A 25152-nucleotide genomic window follows, 5' to 3' on the forward strand; every position below is an offset into this window, starting at 1 on the left:
AACCAAAAAGAGTCCTGGTTCCTAGGGTCCAGCTCTCAAAGAGAAGCTTACAGGCAAAACCTCACTCTTCAATGCGAGGCCCAGGTACCATCCTATGGTCTCAGTGGCGAGGATGGATCCGGTTGTGGAGGTTTTTTAAATCCAGCATAGATCCCTCCCTGGAGCTCCTCAGAGCACATCTTCACTTGTGACCAACACCTTAGACACTGGCGAAAAAACTGAGGACTCCTGGAAGGAGGAGGGGTTATATAGGGGAGTCAACTTCCTGTATTGGTTATACCAGTGTCAACACCTGAAGGTAGGCCCATAACCCACCAAGTAATTACTTGAGGCTCTGTATCCTATGATGTACCATAAAGAAATAAGTATTTGAGCCCCAAGAAAAACATGGACTTAGTACTTGGTGGAGAAACCCTTGTTGGCAGGCACAGAGGTAAAATGTTTCTTGTAGTTGGTGATCAGGTTTGCACACTTCTCAGGAGGGATTTTGGTCCCGACACGACCAGTCGAGTTAATGGCAAAGAGCTCAATTTTGGTCTCATTTCTCTGAATCATTTAGATGTTAATTGACATGACTGTACATGTGCCTTCTTGAGGAGGGGGACTCGCTGTGTTTGGAGGAAGAAAAAAATGCTGATTATGACCCCAAGAACACCATCCCTACAGTCAAGCACGGAGGTGGAAACATTATGCTTTGGGGCGGTTTCTCCCAGCTGAGCACACTGTGCAGGGGACGCCCTGTCAGATCTCCGCTCTCCCCTATGGGGGATCGGATGAACACAGACCGTCTGTCCGTGTTCATCTGATCCGCTCTGCAGACGGATAGAAAAATAGGATTTTCCTCCATCTGCAGAATCGGACGAGAGCGGGGACGGATGATATCGGGTGTCAGCGGATATTCATCCGCCGATACCCGCCATCCCATAGGGATGCATGTATGTCCGTATTTCATCCGAAAACACGTGTGCGCACGTGTGAAAGGGGCCTTACCCCTGTGTTTGCCAACAAGGGTTTCTCCACCAAGTAATGTTTTGCTTGGGGATCAAATACTTATTTTACTCACTGAACTGCAACTCATTTATAACATTTATATCATGTTTTTTTTCTGGATTTTTGGTTGATATTTTGTCTCCATTATTTAAAATACACCTATGAAAAAAACTATAGGACCCTTCATTTCTTTGTAAGTGGGCAAATGTAAAAATTCTGCAGGGGATCAAATAATTAATTTTCCCCACTAACACAGAAGCCAATATCTACAGCACTTACTGTAGAAGAAGTTGTTGCGCAATCCAACCAAAGTGATCCAAAACATACCTCAACATTAACCAAGATAAACATCAAGAAATAAATTCATGTTTTTCACAGTACCCAAACATGAAAAAAAAAAAAAATTAAAAATTATAGAAATATCAAACATGCTATGTATGCAATAAAAACAAAATTTCCCACAAGAAAAAAAAAAGTGGATAAAAAAAAAAAAAAAAAAAAAAAAAAAAAAATCCCAAAAAGCAAGAAACAGGTTATCAGGCTAAAGGAACAGTTTGAGGTACCGATTCTATATCTGTCTGTAGTATGACAAAGTGTTCCGGTTCATTTTTAATACAATTTATAAGCAATGCAGCGAATATTTGAAAGCATCTAGAAATAAAATCGAAACAGAAAGTAAAAGTTTTTTGCATATTTTATACCTACCAATTAAAGCTTGAAAGAGGTTACTCTGAAAGATGCCAATGACCCGTTCAATAGATTTCCTGAGTTGTTTGTCCTCCGTTTGATTAAGTTTGGTGCGATATTCTTCTAGGAGGTCCAAAGCACGTTGAGTATCTATAACAAAAGAAAACATTGCTTTTTAAATACATGCCATCAGATGCCTACAGGTTAGTTAATCCAATTTATACAGTGCTTGATATCCAATATCAAAAAGATATGCTTTAAAAAATGGTGTTCCAAGTAAAACCATCCAAATACATACATTTGGACCATTTTACCTCCCCAAGAATTTATTTACTTCCAAGTCATGAGATTTGCCATTTTGCTACACTGCACAGGCAAAAGGAGACTACCCGTTTCAGCTGCTTGCTCGCACTGCTGGTTGTATCACCTGTGACAAAGCATGCAATGCAAAAATCTGTAGACTGCGATCGAAAGGTGATGGAGAGATCATGTCCCTTCCTTGTCAACACCCCATAACCTGGACAGCAGCAGGGGCGGTATTTACTAGAACCGACCCACTGTAGATTGCCCCTGCAGGGGGAAGACACAGGGGATCGGTTCCAGTAAATGCCCCCCTCCTGCCCAGGTTCCCCTTCCTTCTGATGCCCAGACCCTGTGTGCTCCCTTTCTCCTTGCAGTGCCTTTCGCTTCCCCTCCTCTCCTGCCAGTCGCTTCAGGATTGGGGGGGGGGGGGGGGGTTTTACCATTCATAGTCATTAACAAGATTTCTTTTGGTGGTATTTCAGAGTTAAAGAAAAAAAAAAAAAAAAAAAAAAAAGTAAAATGTAAAAAACACTATATTTTATACTTTGTTATAAAACTTAATAAAATCAAATTTCTTCATAAATTTAGGCCAAAATGTATTCTGCTACAGGTCTATGACTGAAGCTAAGAAAAAAAAAACAAACACAAACACACACCAGCAGCGTGTTAGTGGTTCGTTCCTGCGAAGCGCCGTACGTCGGCTCGCTGCAAGGCAGGGGACCAGATCTGCTGCTTGTAGTAATTACAAACAGTGATATGTCTCCTCCTCCAGTCAGTCCCATCTCTCCCCCCCCCCAGCTAGAAACACTCACGAGGGAACACATTTAACCCCTTGATCACCCCCTAGTGTTAACCCCTTCCCTGCCAGTGACATTTACACAGTAATCAGTGCATTTTTATAGCTCCAACTGTATAAATGTCAAATGGTCCCAAAAGTGTGTCAAAAGTGTCTGATCTGTCTGCTGCAATGTCGCAGTCCCGCAAAAAAAAAAAAAAAAAAAAAATATCGAAGATCAGGGGGCGTGACCGGAAGCCGAGCCTGATGGCAGCTTAATCTCTCAGCTCTCTAAGCCCACAACATAAACAGCAAACTTTGGGGTATTTTCACCGCACCTACATGGGCAAATCCAGGACCACTAGATCCTCCAAGCCTAGAGGATCATCCCTACCCCCTCCGGGGGCTTCCATGGACCTCCGTTCCTATTTTACACAGCCCGGAATGTCTCAGGGCGAGGAAGCCAATATGGCGCCGGACACTCCAACTCACATGCAGAGGAGTCCTGCCCAGTCTCCACAGCCAGCTCATATCGAGCAACAGCTCTCAGAGGGACCCCAGTGGGACATGGTGATCCCCCAAGAAACCGTCATCGGCATGGGAACGGTGAGTCCCCACCAACACCCAGACATCCCCATTGAGCAGCCGCACGGGTCCCGGTCCACCATGCCGCCCGCCTCTCCCACGCACTACACTCAGTGCTCAGCGGCGTTCCCAAGGCTTCTGAGAACGGCTCCGGAGCCACCCTCACAGAGCATGGAGCCTGTGTCCACGGACTCCTCAGACCTATCCCAAGATTTTCCTCCTCTGCCGAGCCCTGCAGGCCCACAAGCTGGAACATATCAATCCCCTGATGGCCTGAACGAGGGATCCTCGGCAGTGGCTATTACCTCCCCCCCCCCAAAGCGCAAAGACTGTCCCGCTCCAGAGACCCCAGTGCATCAAGGCAGCTTTCCACTTCCATACCATCCTATGCACAGAAGGCAAGCACTACATTCTCCCTCCAAGCAGAGGACTTTAATACTAGATCCCCCCCCGCAGCAGCTACAAACAGGGGCGTGCACAGACTCATGGGACCCCCCAGCAACTGGAGTACAGTTTAACCATGAAGCAGGTGCTTTAAAACCACACTCCCCATCACGTGTATCATCCCCACCTCGTCACCACTACAGTCCAACAAGGGACCCATACATGCCTCCACATATGCCTCCACAATGGCACACCTATTTGCAAGCCATGCCTACAAAAGAGGACTTTAGACAACTAATTGAGGACGTGAAATCTACATGTCGCACGGAAATTCAAGTACTTCAAACAGGCCTTAAACATCTGGCAGATAGAATGGAAATGGCCGAAGAGGAAATACAAGAAACTAAACTAGCGGTCCATAGAACACAACTCCAGGGAGCAGATCACAGAGCAATGCTAAGAGATATGCAAAGACATATAGAAGATTTGGATAACAGGGGGTGCCGTAACAAAACAACATACGGGTGAGAGGCATCCCGGAATCAGAAAACACAGAGGACCTGCAAACAATTTTGCAATCTATCTTCAACAATCTTATCGGGGAGCCCCCTACTAAACACATAGAAATGGACAGAGCCCACCGAACACTTAGGCCCAAAGGCGCTACCCCCAAACCAAGAGACGTTATATGCAGAATCAGCTCCTATCCTCTTAAAGAGGAAATTATGAGACAGGCACGCTTGGCACGCAAAGTAACCTATGTGGAAGCCCAGATACAACTGTACCCGGACCTTTCGTGGATAACCCTGCAAAAACGTAGGCTTCTTCAACCTCTTCTACAACTATTGCAGAAAGAAGCCATTATCTACAGATGGGGCTTCCCTTTTAGCCTCACAGCAAAGCATCAGGGTAAATCCGCTGTATTACGATACCCAGAAGATCTTCGTACGTTTTGTGACATTCTTGAAATAGCAACTCCACAACTACCAGAATGGGACATAGTTGCTACTCCTCCATCGCCACCTACTACCTGGCAAAAGGTGTCTACATCCAATCGGCCTAGGAATTCTGATACCCAACGCAAGCCCGCCAAGCATAAGGGCCGCTGAACTGCTTCTACTACAACAGCAAACAGCTCAGGGACTCGAGCACTTAGGCTCAGTAAATAGAACTGTCCAATTAGTATTTTGTCTAATAAGACCCTGGATCATTCCACCTGAATATACCCCTACGCCCAACTTTAGTTCACTAGTAAGGGCTAATCTTAGATGAGCTCCCAGTTGAAAGGCATTGAAGCCATCGCATACCAACCTCCCCCCCCCCCTTTTATTTTACTCTAGTTAGATACTGGTGCACAGTATTAGGCTGTGTACGGTTTGAGAATTACTGTTGACGGATCGCGGGCTCCTGGGTGTGCCTTCTTGTCCGCCCTATTTGGGGTGGAGGTGGAGGCTCACGCGGAAATCTGTTCTGGTCTAGGCCTGTTAGGTTTTCAAAGATGGTTGACAAGGTTGATTTTGTGTTATTTTTGTGCATTAACTGTACCTCTCTCTCTCCTCCCCAGTCCCCTCTTTCTTTCCTTCTCTCTAGCCATCTTCTTTCATGCATGGATATATGCATGAAGCTTCCTGGTCTCCTCCCGGAGAGTGCCTACCCTGAACCTGGGATCTCGAAACTTGACAAGTCACTACTAGGTAAGCGCACACTCTCACACATTTATCCACCACCACTATGACCAAGGTACTATCATTAAATGTACACGGATTGAACTCTAATAGGAAAAAAGACATCTGGCACTGAGGGAGTTTAGACAATCAGGAGCTGATATTATTATGGTCCAGGAGACCCATTATAATAAGGAAGGCTCATTCGCATTTGCATCCAGATATTACTCCCAAATATATATAGCATCGGGTAGTCGTAAAAAGGCTGGAGTGGCCATACTTTTCAAACGAGGGGCTCCCTTTACCTACGTGAGCCAATACTGTGATCCTAACGGCCACTTCATAATTCTGCAAGGACATTGGCAAACACAAGAAGTGACGTTGTGTGCACTATATACCCCTAATACTAAACATAGCTTTCTGTCCAAGGTATTCTCTCGAATTTTCAAATCCACTCCTAAGGTCCTTATTTTAGGAGGTGATTTTAATCTCATTCAGTCAACCACTGCGGACCGCCAGACAATGCTCCCTCACCTAGGGTCCATAGAGACTCGAGACTATTCAGACAAATCACTAGACGATATGCACTCTGACGTATGGAGGGCTCTATGTCCAGGAGGTCGACAGTATACGTTCTATTCAGCTCCCGACTGCACCCACACTCGCATTGACTATTTTTTCGTTAATAATTACACTCTAAAACTGACAAGCAAGGCGCAAATATGCCCTATCTCATGGTCGGACCATGCCCCCATTTTAATCACGCTAGACCTAGGCACCCCTGTCCGTAGACCCTATAACTGGAGATTGAACACATTCCTCCTCCAACACAAACCGACCCTAGCAGAATTAAACTCTACGCTCAAGCTCTATTTTCTATAAAACTCCAATCAGGAAGTTTCACTCCCTTACGCTCTGGGAGGCCCACAAGGCGGTCCTTAGAGGTAAATGTATAGCGATCTCATCAGCATTAAAAAAAAAAAAAAAAAAAAAAAAAAAAAGACGCCTTAGCTGCCAAAATAAAGGCGGAACGTGAGCTTAGAACACTTGAAAATAAGCTCCAGACCAACCCTACGATATCTACCCTAAGGAAAATAACTAATCTCCGCACAACTCTCCGTGATCTAGCTATGGGACAGGTAGAGTAGGCCCCTGACTAGGCTGAAACAAATGTTCTACAACAAGGGGAATAAGGCACACTCTCTTTTAGCTAACAAATTACGGGAGAGATCCCATATGCAATCTCCGAGTCAGATTAAAAATAAAATGGGACAGGTACTATCACATCCTGAAGACATTGCACACACATTTGCGGACTTCTACAAAGAACTCTACAACAACCCTGACATACCCAGCAACCCTCCCTCCACTGACCTGACCCATACGATGAAACAAAGCGGAATTCCCCATCTCCAACCATCAGATCTGTTAGCACTTAATGCACAGATTACTGATGAGGAAATAGAACTTACTATTAAAACCCTACCGTCCCATAAAGCCCCTGGTCCGGACGGTTTCCCATACGAATACTATAAAGCATTTCTTCCTCTTTTGCTCCCCCATCTTCGCAGACTGTTTAATGCTTTCCTTCAAGACACCCACATTCCCCTGGAAATGCAGATATCCTTCATTACCCTGATTCCCAAATCCTTCCCTATGCGCAAATTACAGGCCCATTGCATTGTTAAATTCTGATTTAAAAATCTTCACTAAACTTCCATCCAATCGCCTGAATAGGATTCTACCATCACTAATCCATAAAGACCAGGTAGGGTTTGTCCCACTGCGGCAAGCAAGTGATAATACTAGAAAAGTGATAGATCTGGTGGAGGTGGCGAACAGGGAGGGCGCTCCTTCTATGCTATTTAGTTTAGACGCTGAGAAAGCTTTTGATCGCCTGGGGTGGCCATTCCTGTTTGCCACATTGAGCCACATGGGCTTCCAGGGCCCTTTTTTGCGGGCAATAAAACACCTATATTCCAATCCGTGTTCGCAGGTCAGGACTCCTATTGCACTCTCAACATCATTTACAGTATCAAACGGCACAAGGCAGGGATGTCCGCTATCGCCCTTGTTATTTGCGCTGTGTGTAGAACCCCTAGCGGCATCCATCAGGAATAATCTAAACATACAGGGAATAACGGTCAGAGACAGAGTTTAAGATTTCCCTTTTTGCCGATGACATAATTCTCACCCTGACTCAACCCCATATTACCCTCCCGAACCTACACGCTGAATTGGACCAATTCCGCACCATTTCAGGATACAAAATGAATGCCTCAAAGTCAGAAGCTCTACCCATTAACATCCCTGAAGCCGAGACTACACTTTTAAAATCCAACTATAATTACAATTGGAAAACAACTGCCCTGAAATACCTAGGGACCCATATCACTCCAAAATTTAATACTCTGTATCAAGAAAATTTTCCTCCTCTCTTTAGCACAATTAGATCTCTATTACTTCACTGGAAAAAACATCACATCTCCCTACTAGGACGAATTGCATCTATTAAAATGACCATTCTCCCGAAGCTTCTATATCTTTTCCAAACACTCCCTATACCTATACCACTTAAACATCTGAAAAAGCTTCAATCAGATTTACTTCACTTTGTATGGAACTACAAAAGACTCAGGATCTCTAAAACAGTGTTGATGGCGTCGCGCAGTGAGGGGGGCCTTGCTTTCCCGAATATCGTTAAATACTACCAAGCTACACAGCTGAGAGCTGTGGCATCATGGTTTACTCAAAAATCATACAATAAGTGGACAGAGATCAAAAAATTATGGCTAGCCCCAATACACCCGAACAACCTACTATGGAATGCAGATGCGGATGTAGCTCCAGAACGCCTCCTGGGCCCCATGTCCATGTTAAAGCGGACTTGGCGCACACTGGCTCACTCCAATAAACTAATCTCGGAAAGATCGACCCTGACATCTTTTGTATGTAACCCCAAGGTGCCAGATAGCCTCACACATCAGATGTCACACCCTTGGTCCTCTAGGAGTTTGTTCCATTTTGGAAGTATAGTAGATCCCAGAACCCGTAGGCTCCTGTCCTTTTCAGACTTGCAGACCAAACACAAATCACCAAGACAAGCATTTTATGGGTATCTACAAATACGACATTATGCACTAACTATAGCCCCGAACCTGCAATTTTCACCTCCATCCCCGTTTGAAACCATCATTTTAGCAGGTAATTCACAGAAGGGACTTATATCAGGAATCTATAAGATTCTGAATGCCATCTCCCTGGAAGAGCAAGGTAAACATTATTACATGCTCAAATGGGAGAAGATCCTTAAGGAAGAACTTTCATTAGCACAGTGGCAGGCAATATGGAACCAGACAGCGAGGAGTTCAATGCATACACTATATAAAGAAAACTCATACAAAATTCTCTACTTCTGGTACATGATTCCAGATGTGCTTCACACAATCTTCCCCAATAGCTCAGATAAATGCTGGCGTTGCCAGGAAGCTAAAGGCACTCTTATACACGTATATTGGACTTGCCCACTACTTGCTCAGTACTGGGAGATGGTTCGTCACCTCCTTTCCCGCCTCTTAGAAGCTGAAGTCCAAGCGACTTCAAAATTTTTCCTATTGGGCTTATCACCACTAAAAATTTGTAGACCATATAAGAAATTAGTTCGACATATACTCACGGCAGCACGCTTGCCTCATAGCCCTAAATTGGAAACGTACTACTCCACCCTCTGCTGAAGATCTTTACTCTAGAATTAAAGATGTAGAATTGATGGAGAAAATGACAGCTAAAATTCAAGATAGGCTGGAGGCACATAACAGGGTCTGGGAGCTGTGGCACCTCCGGGAGGACCCACCATGACCAGGTAATAAAACCAACCAGAAGGCTCATCTTCTCTTTTCCCTCCTTTCTTCTCTTCCCTCCTATCCTATTCCCAATTCCCATACACCACTAGTTCATACAACTTTGTTTTCTTTTTTTTTTTTTCTTCTTTTTTTTCCTTTTTTCGTGTGTTTCTTGTTCCCTTCCAGTCAAGGAGACTGGAATACAACTCAGCAATTGAATGAACGTTTTTATTTGCTTTCCTGTTTACCATAGGAACTAATACCAGCTAAGTCATATAGAACACATGTTTAATACCACAAATGGATACACTGTACAATGTTTGCGATTTTCCATGTTCCTTTATCTTGTATTACGAAAACCTATAATAAAATTGTTATTTGGAGAAAAAAAAAAAAAAAGAAGAAAAAAGAAGATCATCTCCATTACTAGTAAAAAAATAAATAAAAATGATAAAAATGCCATATATCTTTCCCATAGTTTGTAGACAGTAACTTTTGCGCAAACAAATCAATATACGCTTATTGGGATTTTTTTTTACCAAAAATATGTAGAATACATATTGCCCTAAACGGATGAAGAAATTTGTTTTTTAAAAACATTTTTTGGAGATATTATAGCAAAAATGACTTTTTTTTCAAAATTGTCTCTTTGTTTATAATGCAAAAAATAAAAAACCGCAGAGGTGATCAAATACCACCAAAAGCAAGCTCCATTTGTGGGAAAAAAAAAAGGACGTCAATTTTGTTTGGGTACGTCGTCGCACGACCGTGCAATTGTCAGTTAAAGCAACGCAGTACCAAATCGCAAAAAATGGCCCAGTCATTAAGAGGGGAAATCTTCCGGGGCTGAAGTGGTTAAAGTAGTTGTATACCCCTTTAGCATATTTTTACCTACAGGTATGCCTATAACAAGGCTTACCTGCAGGTAAAATGAATATCTCCTAAACCTGTATGGTTCAGGAGATATTCACCTTGCATGCAGCCACTGACGTCAGCGGCGCATTCGCAGCGAAGGTCTGGCATATCGTGCCGGAACGGAGGGCTCCCTCACACATGTACGGGAGTGACGTCATCGCGCTCCGACCACTCAGAGCCAGAGCCACGAACCCAGAAGAATCGCCGAGGCAAAATGGCTACCTCAGCAGAGACCGGGAGACGGTGCGGGGGCTTCGTTCTAAGGTATTTCATAATGAGCTAGTATGGGTATACAACCGCTTTAAATCGGTTTGTGTGAAAGTTATAGCATCTACAAACTATGATATATATATATATATATATATAGATATAGATATATATATATATATATATATAGATATAGATATAGATATATATATATATATATATATATATATATATATATATATATATATATATATATATATATATATATATATATATATATATATATATATATATATATATATATATATACACACACACACACACATACACATACATACATATACACACACACATATACATACATACATACATACATACACACACACACACACACATATACACACAGCTGTAGACGCTATACTTGTGATGGCGGGGATCAATGACTTAGAATGTGACCGATAGTGTGGTGAGCAATCTGGCACCAACAGACACTGGCTGGGAGGAACATTGACACAGACGTCACTTGTGACACAAATACTGTAATCAGTGATAATACTGTACTAATGACATTGGCTGAGAAGGGGTTATCATCAAGTGGAAATCAAGGGGTTAACATATAATTCAGATAAAAAAAAAAACCATTGAACTAAAGGCTGTAATGTAACAAAATAGGTAAAAAGCCAAGGGGGGTGAATACTTTTGCAAAGCACTGTATGTGCACCTATGCTAACAGACGTGCTTTTACAGGCCAAAAAAATTGCTAAACACCATTAAAAACAGCATCTTTAATACCCATGTGCATGAGGCCTGATTGGGGAAGAGAATCCTGTGACTAATCAGACTTTCCCCATTCACGGATTGTGTTACAAACAGTGAAAGAACATTCCGTAATGAAGAAAGAAAATTAAGGGGACCGTTCTCATTGGGAACTTTCACAGCAGCTTCAAAGATGACCCAAAGCCGCAGTGTGCAGCTGGAAGACGGGGCATCCCTGCACAGAAGATTTCTACAGGATCCAGCTGCCTACACAACATGGGACATAACTTAGTATAGGCAAATCATCTCACTAAAGTTATAGCTTACAGCTAAACGTCAGTTTTTAAGGACAAGTTCGCCTTTGGGAACGTCTTCCAGACATTTTTAGGGTGGAACATTTAACATGTTGCCGCTCCTGCAGCCTCTCCCCAATCCCCCTTCTAATTGTGACAGTGGGCCTGGGATCTTCTCCTCGTACCACCGTCACAATTTGAAGAGAATATGGCCATGCGAGGCTCCACCCACACAGCCAAATCATTCAATTCCTCTTTTGGGGACCCCCCCAGTGCTCTTGGCTTCTCCTTTTGTGTGCCACCATAGAAAACCGTTTAGACTCAGGTAACTATAACAGGGTAAAGCAGATAGGACATTTTTTTAGCCTTTAAAACTACTTTAATGTGGTAAGGAACCAGACAATGGAAGGGTTAGATCATATTTATCTTTTTATGACTCCACCCTACAGTGCTTTGAAAAAGTATTCACACCCCTTGAAATTTTACACATTTTGTTATGTTACAACCAAAAAACGCAAAATGAATTTTATTTGGATATTATGTGACAGACCAAAACACAAAGTGGCACATAAAACGGTGAAATGGAAGGAAAATTATAAAATGGTTTTCAAAAAATGTTTTACAAATAAATATGTGAAAAGTGTGGTGGCCATTTGTATTCAGCCCCTTTTACTGATACCCCCAACTAAAATCTAGTGGAACCAACTGCCATCAGAAGTCACCCAATTAGTAAACAGAGTCCACCTGAGTGTAATTTAGTCTCAGTATAAAATATAGCTGTTCTGTGAAGCCCTCAGAGTTTTTGTTAGAGAACCTTAGTGAACAAACCGCATCATGAAGGCCAAGGAACACACCAAACAGGTCAGGGACAAAATTGTGTAGAAGTGTAAAGCATGGCTAGGGTATAAAAAAAAAAAATAAATAAATAAAATAAAAAAAAATCTATATATCTCTCTCTCAAGCTTTAAACATCTCACGGAGCACTGTTCAATCCATCATCCAAAAATGGAAAGACTATGGCACAACTGCAAACCTACCAAAGACATGGCCATCCACCTAAACTGACAGGCCGGGCAAGAAGAGCATTAGAGAAGCAGCCAAGGAGGCCCATGGTAACTCTTGAGGAGCTGCAGAGATCCACAGCTCAGGTGGGAGAATCTGTCCACAGGACGACTATGAGTTGTGTACTCGACAATTCTGGCCTTTATTAAAGAGTGGCAAAATGAAAACCATAAGAAGTCCCGTTTGTAAGAACCAATGCGGAGGACACAGCAAATATGTGGAAAAGGTGCTCTGGTCAGAGGAGACCAAAATTTAACTTTTTGGCCTAAAAGCAAAAAAAAAAAAAAAAAAAAAAAAAAAAAAAAAAAAAAAAAAAAACAAACTTTGTGTGGCGGAAAACTAACACCGCACCATCACCCTGAACACAACATCCCCATCGTGAAACATGGTGGTGGCAGCATCATGTTAGGGGGATGCTTTTCTTCAGCAGGGACAGGGAAGCTGGTCAAAGTTGATGGGAAGATGGATGGAACCAAATACAGGGCAGTCTTAGAAGAAAGCCTGTTAGGCCTTTTTCACAAGAGTGGCTGTTCTGCTGCTGTTAAAAGCATGTTTTGTTATTTTGAAATTCCAAGACTCCAGGCACAGCGATCACTTGCAGTTGTACATTGTGATTAGCTGCGTTTACATGCAGCTGCATTTGAACATTCTTGCCATTTCTGATGTGCTGTTTTTCTTTCCTTGTTGCTGCTGCTATCCGCAGGAGAAATAGTACACTGCGATTACCTGCAGTTATGTGCAGATAGCTGCAATAAACTGGTCCTGGACGCAGTCACATTTATTTTTTCGAACCGCACAAAACCCCATGTAACAAAACTGTTGCTAAATGCAGTGTGTGAAGGGGGCCATAGGAAAGCATTGTCTGTGATAGATAACTTGATCTACCTGACACTAAAAGCTGAATTCTAGCCGCACGTGTAAAAGGGGCCTTAGAGTCTACAAAAGACTTGAGGCTGGGGCAGAGGTTCACCTTCCAGCAGGACAACGACCCAAAACAAAAGCATATTCATGTGTTAGAATGGCCCAAAGTCCAGACCTAAAGTCAAATGAAATTCTGCAGCAAGACTTGAAAATTGCTGTTCACATTCTCTCTATCCAATTTGACAGAGCTTGAGCGATTTTGTAAAGAATAGGCAAAAATTTCACTCTAGATATGCAAAGCTGGTAGAGACATACCCAAAAAGACTTGCAGCTGTAATTGCAGTGAAAGGTGGTTCTACAAAGTATTGACTTGGGGGTTGAATACAAATGCACGCCACACGTTTCACATATTTCTTTGTAAAGATTTTTGAAAACCATTAATCATTTTCCTTCCACTTCACAATTATGTGCCACTTTGTGTTGGTCCATCACATAAAATCCATTTATGTTTTTGGTTGTAACATGACAAAAATTGCAAGGGGTATGAATACTTTTTCAAGGCACTGTATAACAGTTTAAAACTGGCAGATTTTTGGCAGAAAAAAGTCAGGAGCACAAACCTTTTGAAAATACATGTATACATCTGAACTATTTTTTATTCCTTATAGGTCCACGATTATCTATGCTATTTTACGAATATTAGACAAGTGTAAGGGCTCATTCACCCCATGTGTCCTGACCTGCAATAATCTGCAAATATCAAAAGGCTCAACACAAGGACAGAGAAACAATTTGTTTTTTACGTTCCGTTCACACCGCAACACCAAGTTGAGAAGGGTTGCAGCGCAAAGTGTAAAAGTGCATATGTTGCATTTTTTCTCATCACATCTCACTGCAGCACAACTCCACTGTAGTACAGAGTTGAAATATTTGACATTTCAATAAACATTTAGAAGAAAAGGTAAACAGTGCCTTCAGTTTTAACAATGCAAGGCACCAGCCGCCACTGCTGATACGCATCAGACACCAGACCACAAACTAAAACAGCCCATTATGGCATGCGGATTGATGTAAATGAGCCCTAATAAGCAGGGAATTAACAGGTAAAAACTGTGACTTTGTGGCATCACAATTCAAACCCCAAAAAACCTGTGTAATTTTTGAACCACACTAACATCCCTAGTCAAGAATTCTCTAGCATTAGAGCTGCACGATTAATCATTAACCACTTGCTTACTGGGCACTTAAACCCCCCTCCTGTCCAGACCAATTTTCAGCTTTCAGTGCTCTCACACTTTGAATGACAATTACTCAGTAATGCAACACTCTACCCAAATGATTTTTTTTGTCCTTTTTTCCATACAAATAGAGCTTTCTTTTGGTGGTATTTGATCACCTCTGGGTTTTTTATTTTTTGCGCTATAAATGAAAAAAGACCAAAAATTTTGAAAAAAAAACGAATTTTTCTTAATTTCTGTGATAAAATTTTGCAAATTGTTAATTTTTCTTCATAAATTTTGGCCACAATTTATACTGCTACATATCTTTGGTAAAAATAACCCAAAATTAGCAGAAATTATTTGGTCTGTTTGGAAGTTTTAGAGTCTACAAGCTATGGTGCAAATCATAAAAAAATGTATCACATCTGATTTACTGGTGGCCTATCTCATTTCTTGAGACCCTAACAAGCCAGGAAAGTACAAATGCCCCCCAAATGACCCCTTTTTGGAAAGTAGACATTTCAAGGTATTTAGTAAGAGGCATGGTGAGTTATTTGAAGTTGTAATTTTTTCCCACAATTCTTTGCAATATTAAGATTTTTTTTTATTTTTTCACAAAATTGTCATTGTAATAACTTATTTCTCTCACATGGCATGTGCATACCACAAATGACACCCCAAAACACATTCTGCTACTCCTCCTGAGTATAACGATACCACATGTGTGGGATTTTTTCACTGCCTGGGCACATACAGAAGCCCAACATGCAGGGAGCGCCATCAGGTGTTCTAGGAGCATAAATTACACATCTCATTTCTCAACCACCTATTACACTTTTGAAGGCCCTGGAGCACCAGGACAATAGAAACACCCACAAAATGACCTCCTGAGTATGGCGATACCACATGTGTCAGACTTCTACACAGCCTGACCACATACAGAGATCCAACATGCAAGGAACACATAGCATGCACATACCAAGAATTACACCCCAAAATACAGGACGAGTAAAGCGTAAACAAAAGATTACCTGTGGTTGTAGTAGCGCAGTTGTACACAGGAGGTTAGCACTGGTCCAGGCAGCAGGCAGGGACTTGGTCAGCAACGGCAAACACAAATGTCCAGGCAGCAGGCAGGGATACTGTCCATATACAGTCCAGGGTTAGTGCAGGCAGAGATATTGTCAGAAGTGCCATAAATATTGGTCCTGGTAGTAGGCAGGTCCATGTGGTGTGGTCAGTGCGACAGGCAGGGACATAATGGCAGTAAGTCCTACAGGCAGCAGTAGGGCCTCATTCAGGACAGAATGGGGACAGGGGTAGAGGCTTCTCCCACCCAAATCTCTTTGAAGCCTGCGAGTCTCCAGACCCTAATCTAGGAATGAGAAAACAAAAAAAATTGTTTTCTTCATCCAGAAAAACAATTCTGGAGCCCCTCACATATGTGAGACCCCTGTGTTGAATCCCACTAGTCCAGTTTCAGGGTACAAGATCAGTCCAAGAGGCAGGCAAATATCATGGTCAAACAGTCCAAGGTCAGTTCCAGATCAGGCAGAGGTATGTACAGAATCGTTAGGCAGAAGCATGGTCGAATAACAGTCCAGGGTCAGTTCCAGATCAGGCAGCGGTAAGTACAGAATCGGCAGGCAGAAGCGTGGTCAAATAACAAGCCAGGGTCAGTTACAGAGCAGGTAGTGGCATAAGGGGTGTGAAGGTGTGTGAAGGCAGGAACTGAGGATTACGTTACCATACTTCACTAATAAATTAGTGAAGTATGGTAACGGCGAAAGCATTCACTTATGCAGAGGCCTGGTTCGGAAGGGCATTGGGCACAGTAATAAGATGTATTTCTTCTGACTCCTGCTCTGGTACACACCTTACATCTTTTTTGACGTTGTTGGCCTGTTGGTCTGGGAGGGAGTCTATCTGGAAAGTGGCGCTCGGAGAGTCGACTAAGAACATCAGATCGGATGGTTTCTGGGGGGCCGTTCAGGAATATAAGGGCGGTGTAAATTTCCTCTTGGTAGCCAAGGAAGCGTTTGGGGTTTTGGGTGGAGTTACGGTAAATTACATATGAGTTGTATATGGCCAATTGAAAAAAATAAATTGCGACCTTCTTATACCAATGGTATGACCGTCTTGTGACAAGGTATGGTTCCATCATTTGGTCATTGAAGTCGACTCCCCCCATGTACAAATTATATTCATAAACGCATTTTGGTTTTTGAATGGGGCCATTTCTTCTAGGGATTTCTACGAAGGTATCATTGTGGATTGAAGATAACATATAGACATCTCTTCTGTCCCTCCACTTCACTGCCAAAATCTCCTTGTTCCGCAGGCTTGCCGTTTCTCCTTTCCTCAACCTCTTATTGACAAGACTTTGAGGAAAGCCCTTCCGGTTCCTTTTTATGGTTCCACATGCAGGCGTCTTCTTCCGGTGAAGGTTGTGGAACAGGGGCAGAGATGTGTAGAAGTTATCTACGTACAGGTGGTAGCCTTTTTCCAGTAGGGGGTATATCAGGTCCCAAACAATTTTCCCACTTGATCCCAAGTAGTCCGGGCAATTAGGGGGTTGCAGCTGGGTGTCCTTCCCTTCGTACACTTTGAAGGCATACATGTACCCTGTGACTCGGTCACATAGTTTGCACACCTTCACCCCATAGCGGGCCCTTTTGCTGGGGATAAATTGCTTAATTTTAAGCCTGCCACTAAATTTCACAAGGGACTCATCCACACATATATGTTGGTCCGGGGTAAACAGCTGGGGGAAGAATTCAGAAAAATAATTTAATATTGGCCAAATTTTGAAAAGCCTGTCATAATTTGGGTCATTTCGGGGAGGGCACTGGGTGTTATCATTAAAATGAAGGAACCTCATTATCATTTGGTATCTGGTTCTGGGCATTACCTTGGAGAAGATTGGCATGTGGTGGATGGGGAGGGTTGACCAATAGGAATTCAAGGTGGTTTTTTTGGTGAGTCCCATAGCAAATGTGAGGCCTAAAAAAACCTTCAACTCCTCCACCGTTAGGTCTCTCCACTCGTAGGGACGGGCATAATAGGACGTTGGTTATTTAGAATAAATTGCTGTGCATAAAGGTTGCACTGGGCCACAATTGTTGACAGCATGTCCTCTGTAAAAATTAAATCAAAAAAATTGATTGGGGAAAAATTTTCCGTGTCCACCTGGACTCCTGGCTGGGCAGTGAAAGGGGGAATGTTGGCTTCTCCTGAATTAGGAGAAAGCCACAAGGGGTTTTGAAGGGCATAGGGAAGGCTGGCATGGGTCCTTGGCCTTTTTTGCGGAGGTACTGCGGTGCTGGTGGAAGGCACTGCGGTGCTGGTGGATGCCACTGCCTCCACACTAGAACGCCTTCGTTTGGCGGGCCGAATTTCTTCCTCCTCTGAGTCACTCAGTGTTCCACTACTGAGGACTGGCTCATAATTGACGTCCGACTCAGAATCGGAGTTTGAAATGGAATCCGAACAAGAGAGCTCCCCGTTGCTCTCGTCGGCCTGGGAAAGAATCTGGTATGCCTCCTCGGCGGAAAAAACTCTTTTGGACATGCTTGCTGGTGATGATGCGACTTCACAGGTGTGTGCTAAGCCGGCACTGATGAGGTGGTACTGATGAGCACAGATGGGCACTGAGGTGGCACAGAGGGGCACTGATGAGGTGGCACAGAGGGGCACTGATGAGGCGGCACTAATGAGGCTGCACAGATGTGCACTGATGAGGCTGCACAGATGTGCACCGATTACACAGATGGGCACTGATGAAGCGGCACAGATGGGCACTGATGAAGCGGCACAGATGGGCACTGATGAAGCGGCACAGATGGGCACTGATGAAGCGGCACTGATGAGATGGCACAGATGGGCACTGAGGTGGCACAGATGGGCACTGATGGGGCGGAACAGTTGTGCGCTGATTGATTGCACTGATGAGGTGGCACAGATGTGCACTTATGAGGTGGCACAGATGTGGCGGCACAGATGGGCACTTATGAGGTGGCACAGGTGGGCACCAATGAGGCAGCACAGATGGCCACTGATGAGGCGGCACAGATGTGCACTGATTGCACCCGATGAGGTGGCACAGATGGGCACAGATGAGGTGGCACAGGTGGGCACTGATTGCAGATGTCTGGACACTGATCACCAATGGCACAGATGGGCACAGGTGAGTACAGATTGGCACAGGTGGTCACTGACTGACACAGATCCTGTTTGGGCACTGTTTGGGCACTTTTACAGCAAGTAAAACTGTGATAGAACTGACACAAGGCACAGATCGCTGCAGTATCCTCTCTCTCCTCACACGCGGTCTCTGTGTGAGGAGAGAGAGACGGCAATGAGAGATGATCTCATAGGTTTACATTTGAGATCATCTCTCATTGGAACCGGCGATCGCGCTGTAAACGGCCGCTGTGATTGGCCGTTTACCGCGATCTGTGACTGGCTGTGTCCAAGGGACACGGCCAGCACAGAATTTCCCCGATGCGCGCACGTGAGCGCGCACGGGGAACGAGGAAAGGGGAGGACGTCATATGACGTCCTCCCGGAGATTGAGGTCTGCGCTGTAGCAGTCATTATGCTATGGCCCGGACCTCAAGTGGTTAAGAATCATTATCGCGATTTTTTTTTTTTTTTTTTTTTTCCCCTATTCTTTCTATGCAGAGAATTTCTCTGCTCTGCTAAAGCAGACAGCCCTCAAAAGTAAGGGAAAGAAAAAAAAAAAAACTGGGCAGTCTGCCAAGAATCACAACATTCTTTAGCAGTGGAACCAAGTATAAACATTGTAACAATTTGTCCTTTAGATCAAAGGATTATACTTTGGTGTGAACATGAGGGAAGTTTAACCACTTAAACCTTTTTCTGATATTTGTTAGTTTCAAGTTAAAATCTTTTTTTTTTATTTTTGCTAGAAAATTTATCTAGAACCCCCAAACAATATATATCTATATATTAATTATACACACACACACACACACATACATACATACATACATAGTGAAGTTAGCCTTTTTTTGTATAATGTGAATGATTTTATGCCGCAAGAATCGTGATCTTTTTATTCTAAGCAAATAAATCATCTGGGCCAGGACCGCACAGCTCTAGCTAGCATTAATAAAAAGATGGAAATGCAGCCCATTGTTTTCAATATGCCTGCGCACACAAAAGCGTGTAAATATGTGCCGCTTGTTGATCAGAAAAAATAAATAAAACACAGAAATCCAAGTTGCCGGTCAATATTTTTGCATGTATACGTACAAATACTTGCAAATGCCATGTTTTCTGCTTACGCTTGCATACTCCCAAATGCGTGCAAGTGATATACAGTTCATCCTCACATTTTTTCCTACCAGGAATATCTGATGCTCATACATCAGTACAGTGTGCAAAAGGCCTCTAATAGAGCAAAAAAGACTGTTCATTGTATTAGCTTTGTAGCGTCACAAAGAACGTTTTTGGCCAAACACAAACTTTACCCAGATACACTCAGCACTGCCGCAGAATGCTTGCATCACAGAAATGCCGGCCATAAACAGTTTGAATCTCAGCAGGCGATTCAAACCATGTATGGGCAGGCTGAATGTACGCAAGTTGATTGATGGACTTATGTAAAATCCAGCAGACTGGTTGTCCTTACGATTATCATGACTGGTATAGCCATGAGCAATAATCACTACCCTCTCCCGGCAGAGAGGGATTCACCCGTTAACCTGTGGTTGCAGGAAAGAAATTTGCTCTGTGCATGGCCTGTCTAAGAAATGTTTGTAAAAAGAAAAAAGTGGACATAAAATCAGGCATTCTTTAGAAAAAAAATGGTTTGAATTTCGAGTGTTCTGCCATATCTGTCCCATTGGGCAGATTTCCTATCACTTCCTGTCCAATAGAAATGAGAGCATATTTTTACAAAGAGAGGGGGCGTCGCTCTTAGACCGCTGTCATGGCAACAGGCGTCCCTATTGGAAGATGTACACACATTCACACCATATGCATTAGGCTGCACCAGGCAGCCTTGCCCAACAAAGTCCCAATGCATAAACAAGGTAGTCTGCCTTATGTCTTGTTTAGGTCACACCATGGTGATGCACTGGCAAGTGCGGGGGGGGGGGGGGGGGGTCAGCCAATCAACCAATGACAGCTGATCACATGATATAAACAAAAGCTTGGTAATAGTTTTTTTTTTTTCTCCTCACGCTAACAGCGCGAGGAGAAAAAAAAAAAAAGCCGATCACCGGCTCATCTGCAAGGGACATCTGTCCCGAAGAGGAAAAGGCAATTATGCCTCATCTGTGCCACCTGACAGTGCCCACCAGTGCCACCTATCAATGCCAATCAGTGCCACCTAGCAGTACTGCCTATCAGTGTAACCAATCAGTGCCCATTATTGCCACCCATCAGTGCCCAGCAGCGTACATCAATGAAGGAGAAAAATTACCCGTTTTAAAATTTTTATAACAAAATATTTAAAAAAAAAAAAAATTAAATTTCGGTCTTTATTTTTTTTTAACAAAAAATAAAAACTGCAGAGGTGATCAAATATCACCAAAAGAAAGCTCCATTTGTGGGAAAAAAATGATAAAAAAGTTCATTTGGGTACAGTGTTGTATGACCGCGTAATTGTCATTCAAAGTGCGTCAGTGCTGAAAATTGGTCTGGACAGGAGGGGGGTTTAAAGTGGAGTTCCACCCACTTTTACAATTCTTCAGCATCCCTGAATAAACTGTGCACTGTAAACGAATTGGATATTTTTTAATTTTTTTTTCCCCAGCACCTACTGTATATCTGCTGTATTCATTTTTCACTTCCTCCTCCCTGGCCATGGCCCATCGCATCATTTCCTGTTTGCAATGCCTTCTGGGAAGGGGCGGCAACTTCCTCTGACACTGCCGTTGCTATGGAAACCTGACCTGAAACCTATTACACTGCTTGTGCTGCACTGAGCATGTGCGAGATCTGCAAGGATGAGATCCAGGAAGAAATACAGTCTGGCTTCAGATGCCCACACTTAAGATGGCCACGGCCTGCTGTAAGTTTATAAAACAACAAACTACTGCTATAAACCAACAAAACAGACCTTAGTTTACAGACTAAATTTACTAGAATACATTAAGCTTGTGTATTATAGGGGTATTTTTATTTAAAAAGTATAATTTCGGCTGGAACACCACTTTAAGTGCCCAGTAAGCAAGTGGTTAAAGAGGAACTGCAATCTGCTCACATAATTTGTAATAAAAACATCTTTGCCATTCTGAAACTTCCCTCCAACATTTTGCATATTATTTTATATACACTGTGATTCTGTACTGCTCAAATATGCTGCAGAAATCTCCCTCCACTGAATCTGGCTGCATCCATTTTAACTGAGGGCAGCTGAAGCTGCTGCCTGTTCACTTCCTGGATTTACACAGAGGTACACCTCCAACTCCGCAGCTTTCATTTGCCCTCTTATGACTCACCCCCCCCTTCCTGGCAAACTCGCACGCGAGTGAGAGAGAGCTGTGCATGATGTCATAAGCCTAGGCTAATGACCAGACAAGAAAAAGGAATTGGGCTTTAAGGTATTTATTGGCAGAAAAAAAATGTTTTACTATCCAAAGTTAAAACAAGGGCAGGCGATTGAATAGATGGAGAGTTGAAAAAATGACTGAAGCTCCGCTTTAACTATGAGAACGCTCACCAGCACCCTCACAGCTCATTCAGAGCTACAAGTCATCTGCCATGGTGGCTGACCGTACTTGGAGCTCATTCATAGGAAACTGAATAAATGATGAGCCTGTGTGGGTGAAACTCTGCATGGTCACACGGTTTTCAAATTGTGACAGTGGATGTGGGGAGAAGATCCCTTGCCCCCTGTCACGCCAAAAGGGGGGGGGGGGGGGGAGGCGGCAGGAGCTGAAACATGTTACACCTGTACTTTTCCCGTCCTGCAAGCGCACCAGCCCAATTTGAAAGCATCCGGGCAGCTTGAGACGCACTTTTTTTTAGCGCTAAAACGCCTGAAAAACGCCCCAGTGTGAAAGGGGTCTAAAGATAATGTATCTTAAATAGAAAACTAATAATTTAGTTTATTCAGCATGAAACGGAGCTTAGTTATGTATAGGGTTGTCCCGATACTCGTATCGGGACTGATACCGAGCACTTGCACTCGCAGAAATGCTCCCGATGCCTGATCTGATGAAACACCGCCTCTCCCAGTTATTGGATTAGGTAACCCGGCGCAACCAGAAGTTAGCGGGCGGAACAGCGGAAGAGACGCTCGTGTCGACGTCAGTGTGTGGACATCAAGTATCGTTACTTGTACTCAGTCTTAAAGTGTCATTGGGACAACCCTAGTTATGTAGCATGAGGCTGTATATTCTGCAATATTTACATTTTTTGGTAAACGTATTCAAAAAATCCAAGCTCTGCAAGCTGAGATAACATGCACTGCATTGAAGCATTCCCAGAATTTCACAGTAACCATGAGATAAAACTAGGGTTGCACCAATACTAGTATCGGTGCCGATACCGAGTATTTGCACAAGTATCGGTACTCGTGCAGATTCACCAATACATTCAGGCTCGGTTCTTTGAGCTGTCAGTGGGTCTCCCTTGTTGACAGCTAAAGTGTTAAAAGAAGTTTGGTAATTGGAGCTGTCAAAAAAAAATAAATAAAGCCAGCAATGTTTATTAACACTAAATTAAAAATAAACAGTTACTTTTTGTATCTTTCTGTTTCTCCATCTGCAGACCAAAGGGATGAACAAATGTTCCTCTGTTTAACCCCTTATTAACCCTTAATTTGCTCCCTATTCTCCATTTAATTATTATTTTCCTGCTTTTTTTTTTTTTTTGGTTCACGTCTATTTTATAAAGGATAAACAATTAAAACTTTTTTTGTTTGCTTTTCAATATTTTCACACACAGTATTTACACATTTCACATTGAAAAAGCGCAAAATAAAAAAAAAAAAATTGTAAATAACTTTTCAATGCTTTGTACCACTGCCGACAGCTGAAGTGAAAACAAAACAGTTGCGGTAGGTATCAGTAATTAGTATTAGCTAGTACAAAAACGTATCCGTACTCATATTCAGTGTAAAAAAAAAAAAAAAAAAAAAAATGGCATTGGTGCATCCCTAGGTAAAACAAAGTTCAGGAATATTCCTTTATCCCATTGTTTTAAAAATCTATGTACACTACAAACCATATGATTGACTCGGGTCTGATATTGCCATTTTACTAACCTGACAACTTATTCTAAAAATAGGAAACCTTCATTTTGTTTGCAAATATTAACCACTAGGCGCCCACGCTATAGCCGAAAGACGGCTACATTGCGGCGCTCAATTGCCAGGAGGGCGTCCCTGGACGTCCTCCTGTTTACTCGTTCTCCGCAGCATCTGGGAAAATCTGTGTTGGCTGTGTCCCTTGGACACAGCCAATCACAGATCGTGCTAAATGGCCAAATACAGCGGCCATTTAGCACTCGATCGGCATGTCCAACGAGAGATGATCAAGTGTAAACATATGAGATCATCTCTCATTGCCGGCTCTCCCTCCTCACATAGAGACCGCGTGTGAGGAGGGAGAGCGTCCTATGCTGCAGCGTGAGTGAACACTAACTAAAACACAGTGCCCACTGTACCTATCAGTGCCACCTGTCCCCAGTGCCACCTGTCCATGTCACGTATTAGTGCCATCTGTCATCAGTGCCACGTGTCATTGTCCTGGTGCTCCAGGGCCTTCAAAAGTGTAATAAGTAGTCAACAAGTTAGATGTGTAATTTATGCTCTTAGAACACGTGACGGTGCTACCTGCATGTTGGGCCTCTCTATGTGGCTAGGCTGTGAAAAAGTCCCACACATGTGGTATCACCATACATAGGAGTAGCAGAATGTATTCTGGGGCGTTATTTGTGGTATAGACATGCCAAGTGAGAGAAATAACCTATTACAATGACAATTTTGTGGAAAAAAAAACAAAATCTTAATTTTGCAAAGAAAGTGACATCAAAAACCTCACCATGCATCTTACTAAATACCTTGGAATGTCTACTTTCAAAAAACTGGGGTCGTTTGGGGGGTATTTGTACTTTCCTGTCTTGTTCAGGTCGCAAGAAATGAGAGGCCACCAGTACATCAGGTGTGATCAATTTTTTATGACTTGCACCACAGCTTGTAGACTCTCTAACTTTCACACAGACAATATCCACTAATTTGGGATATTTTTACCAAAGATATGTAGCAGTATAAATTGTGGCCAAAATGTATGAAGAAAAATTAATAACTTGCAAAATTTTATCACAGAAACTAAGAAAAATGCACTTTTTTTCCCAAATTTTCGGTCTTTTTTCATTTATATTGCAAAAAATAAAAAAACCCATAGGTGATCAAATACCACCAAAAGAAAGCTTCTATTTGTATGGAAAAAAAAAAAAAAAAAAAGGACAAAAAAATAATTTGGGTACAGTATTACATGACTGAGTGTCATTCAAAGTGTGAGAGCACTGAAAGCTGAAAATTGGTCTGGGCAGGAGGGGAGTTTAAGGGCTCTTTCACAAGGGGCGGATCAGTGATGATCCGCCCTGTGAATATCCGCTTACTCAGCGGGG

General features: G+C 42.8%; 1 protein-coding gene across 1 annotated transcript in view; it reads right to left on the reverse strand.

The window, feature by feature from the left end:
- The window catches only part of DLG1 (discs large MAGUK scaffold protein 1), a gene marked incomplete in the record, with an annotated part of 511316 nt that overhangs the window by 482822 nt on the left and 3342 nt on the right, over window positions 1–25152 (reverse strand). Inside the window, 1 exon segment of the mRNA XM_073626325.1 lies at window positions 1696–1827. Within this exon segment, the coding sequence (XP_073482426.1) occupies window positions 1696–1827 (132 nt within the window).

This window comes from Aquarana catesbeiana, linkage group LG04 (genome assembly GCF_042186555.1).
Source record: "Aquarana catesbeiana isolate 2022-GZ linkage group LG04, ASM4218655v1, whole genome shotgun sequence".
Taxonomy (NCBI): Eukaryota; Metazoa; Chordata; class Amphibia; order Anura; family Ranidae; genus Aquarana; species Aquarana catesbeiana.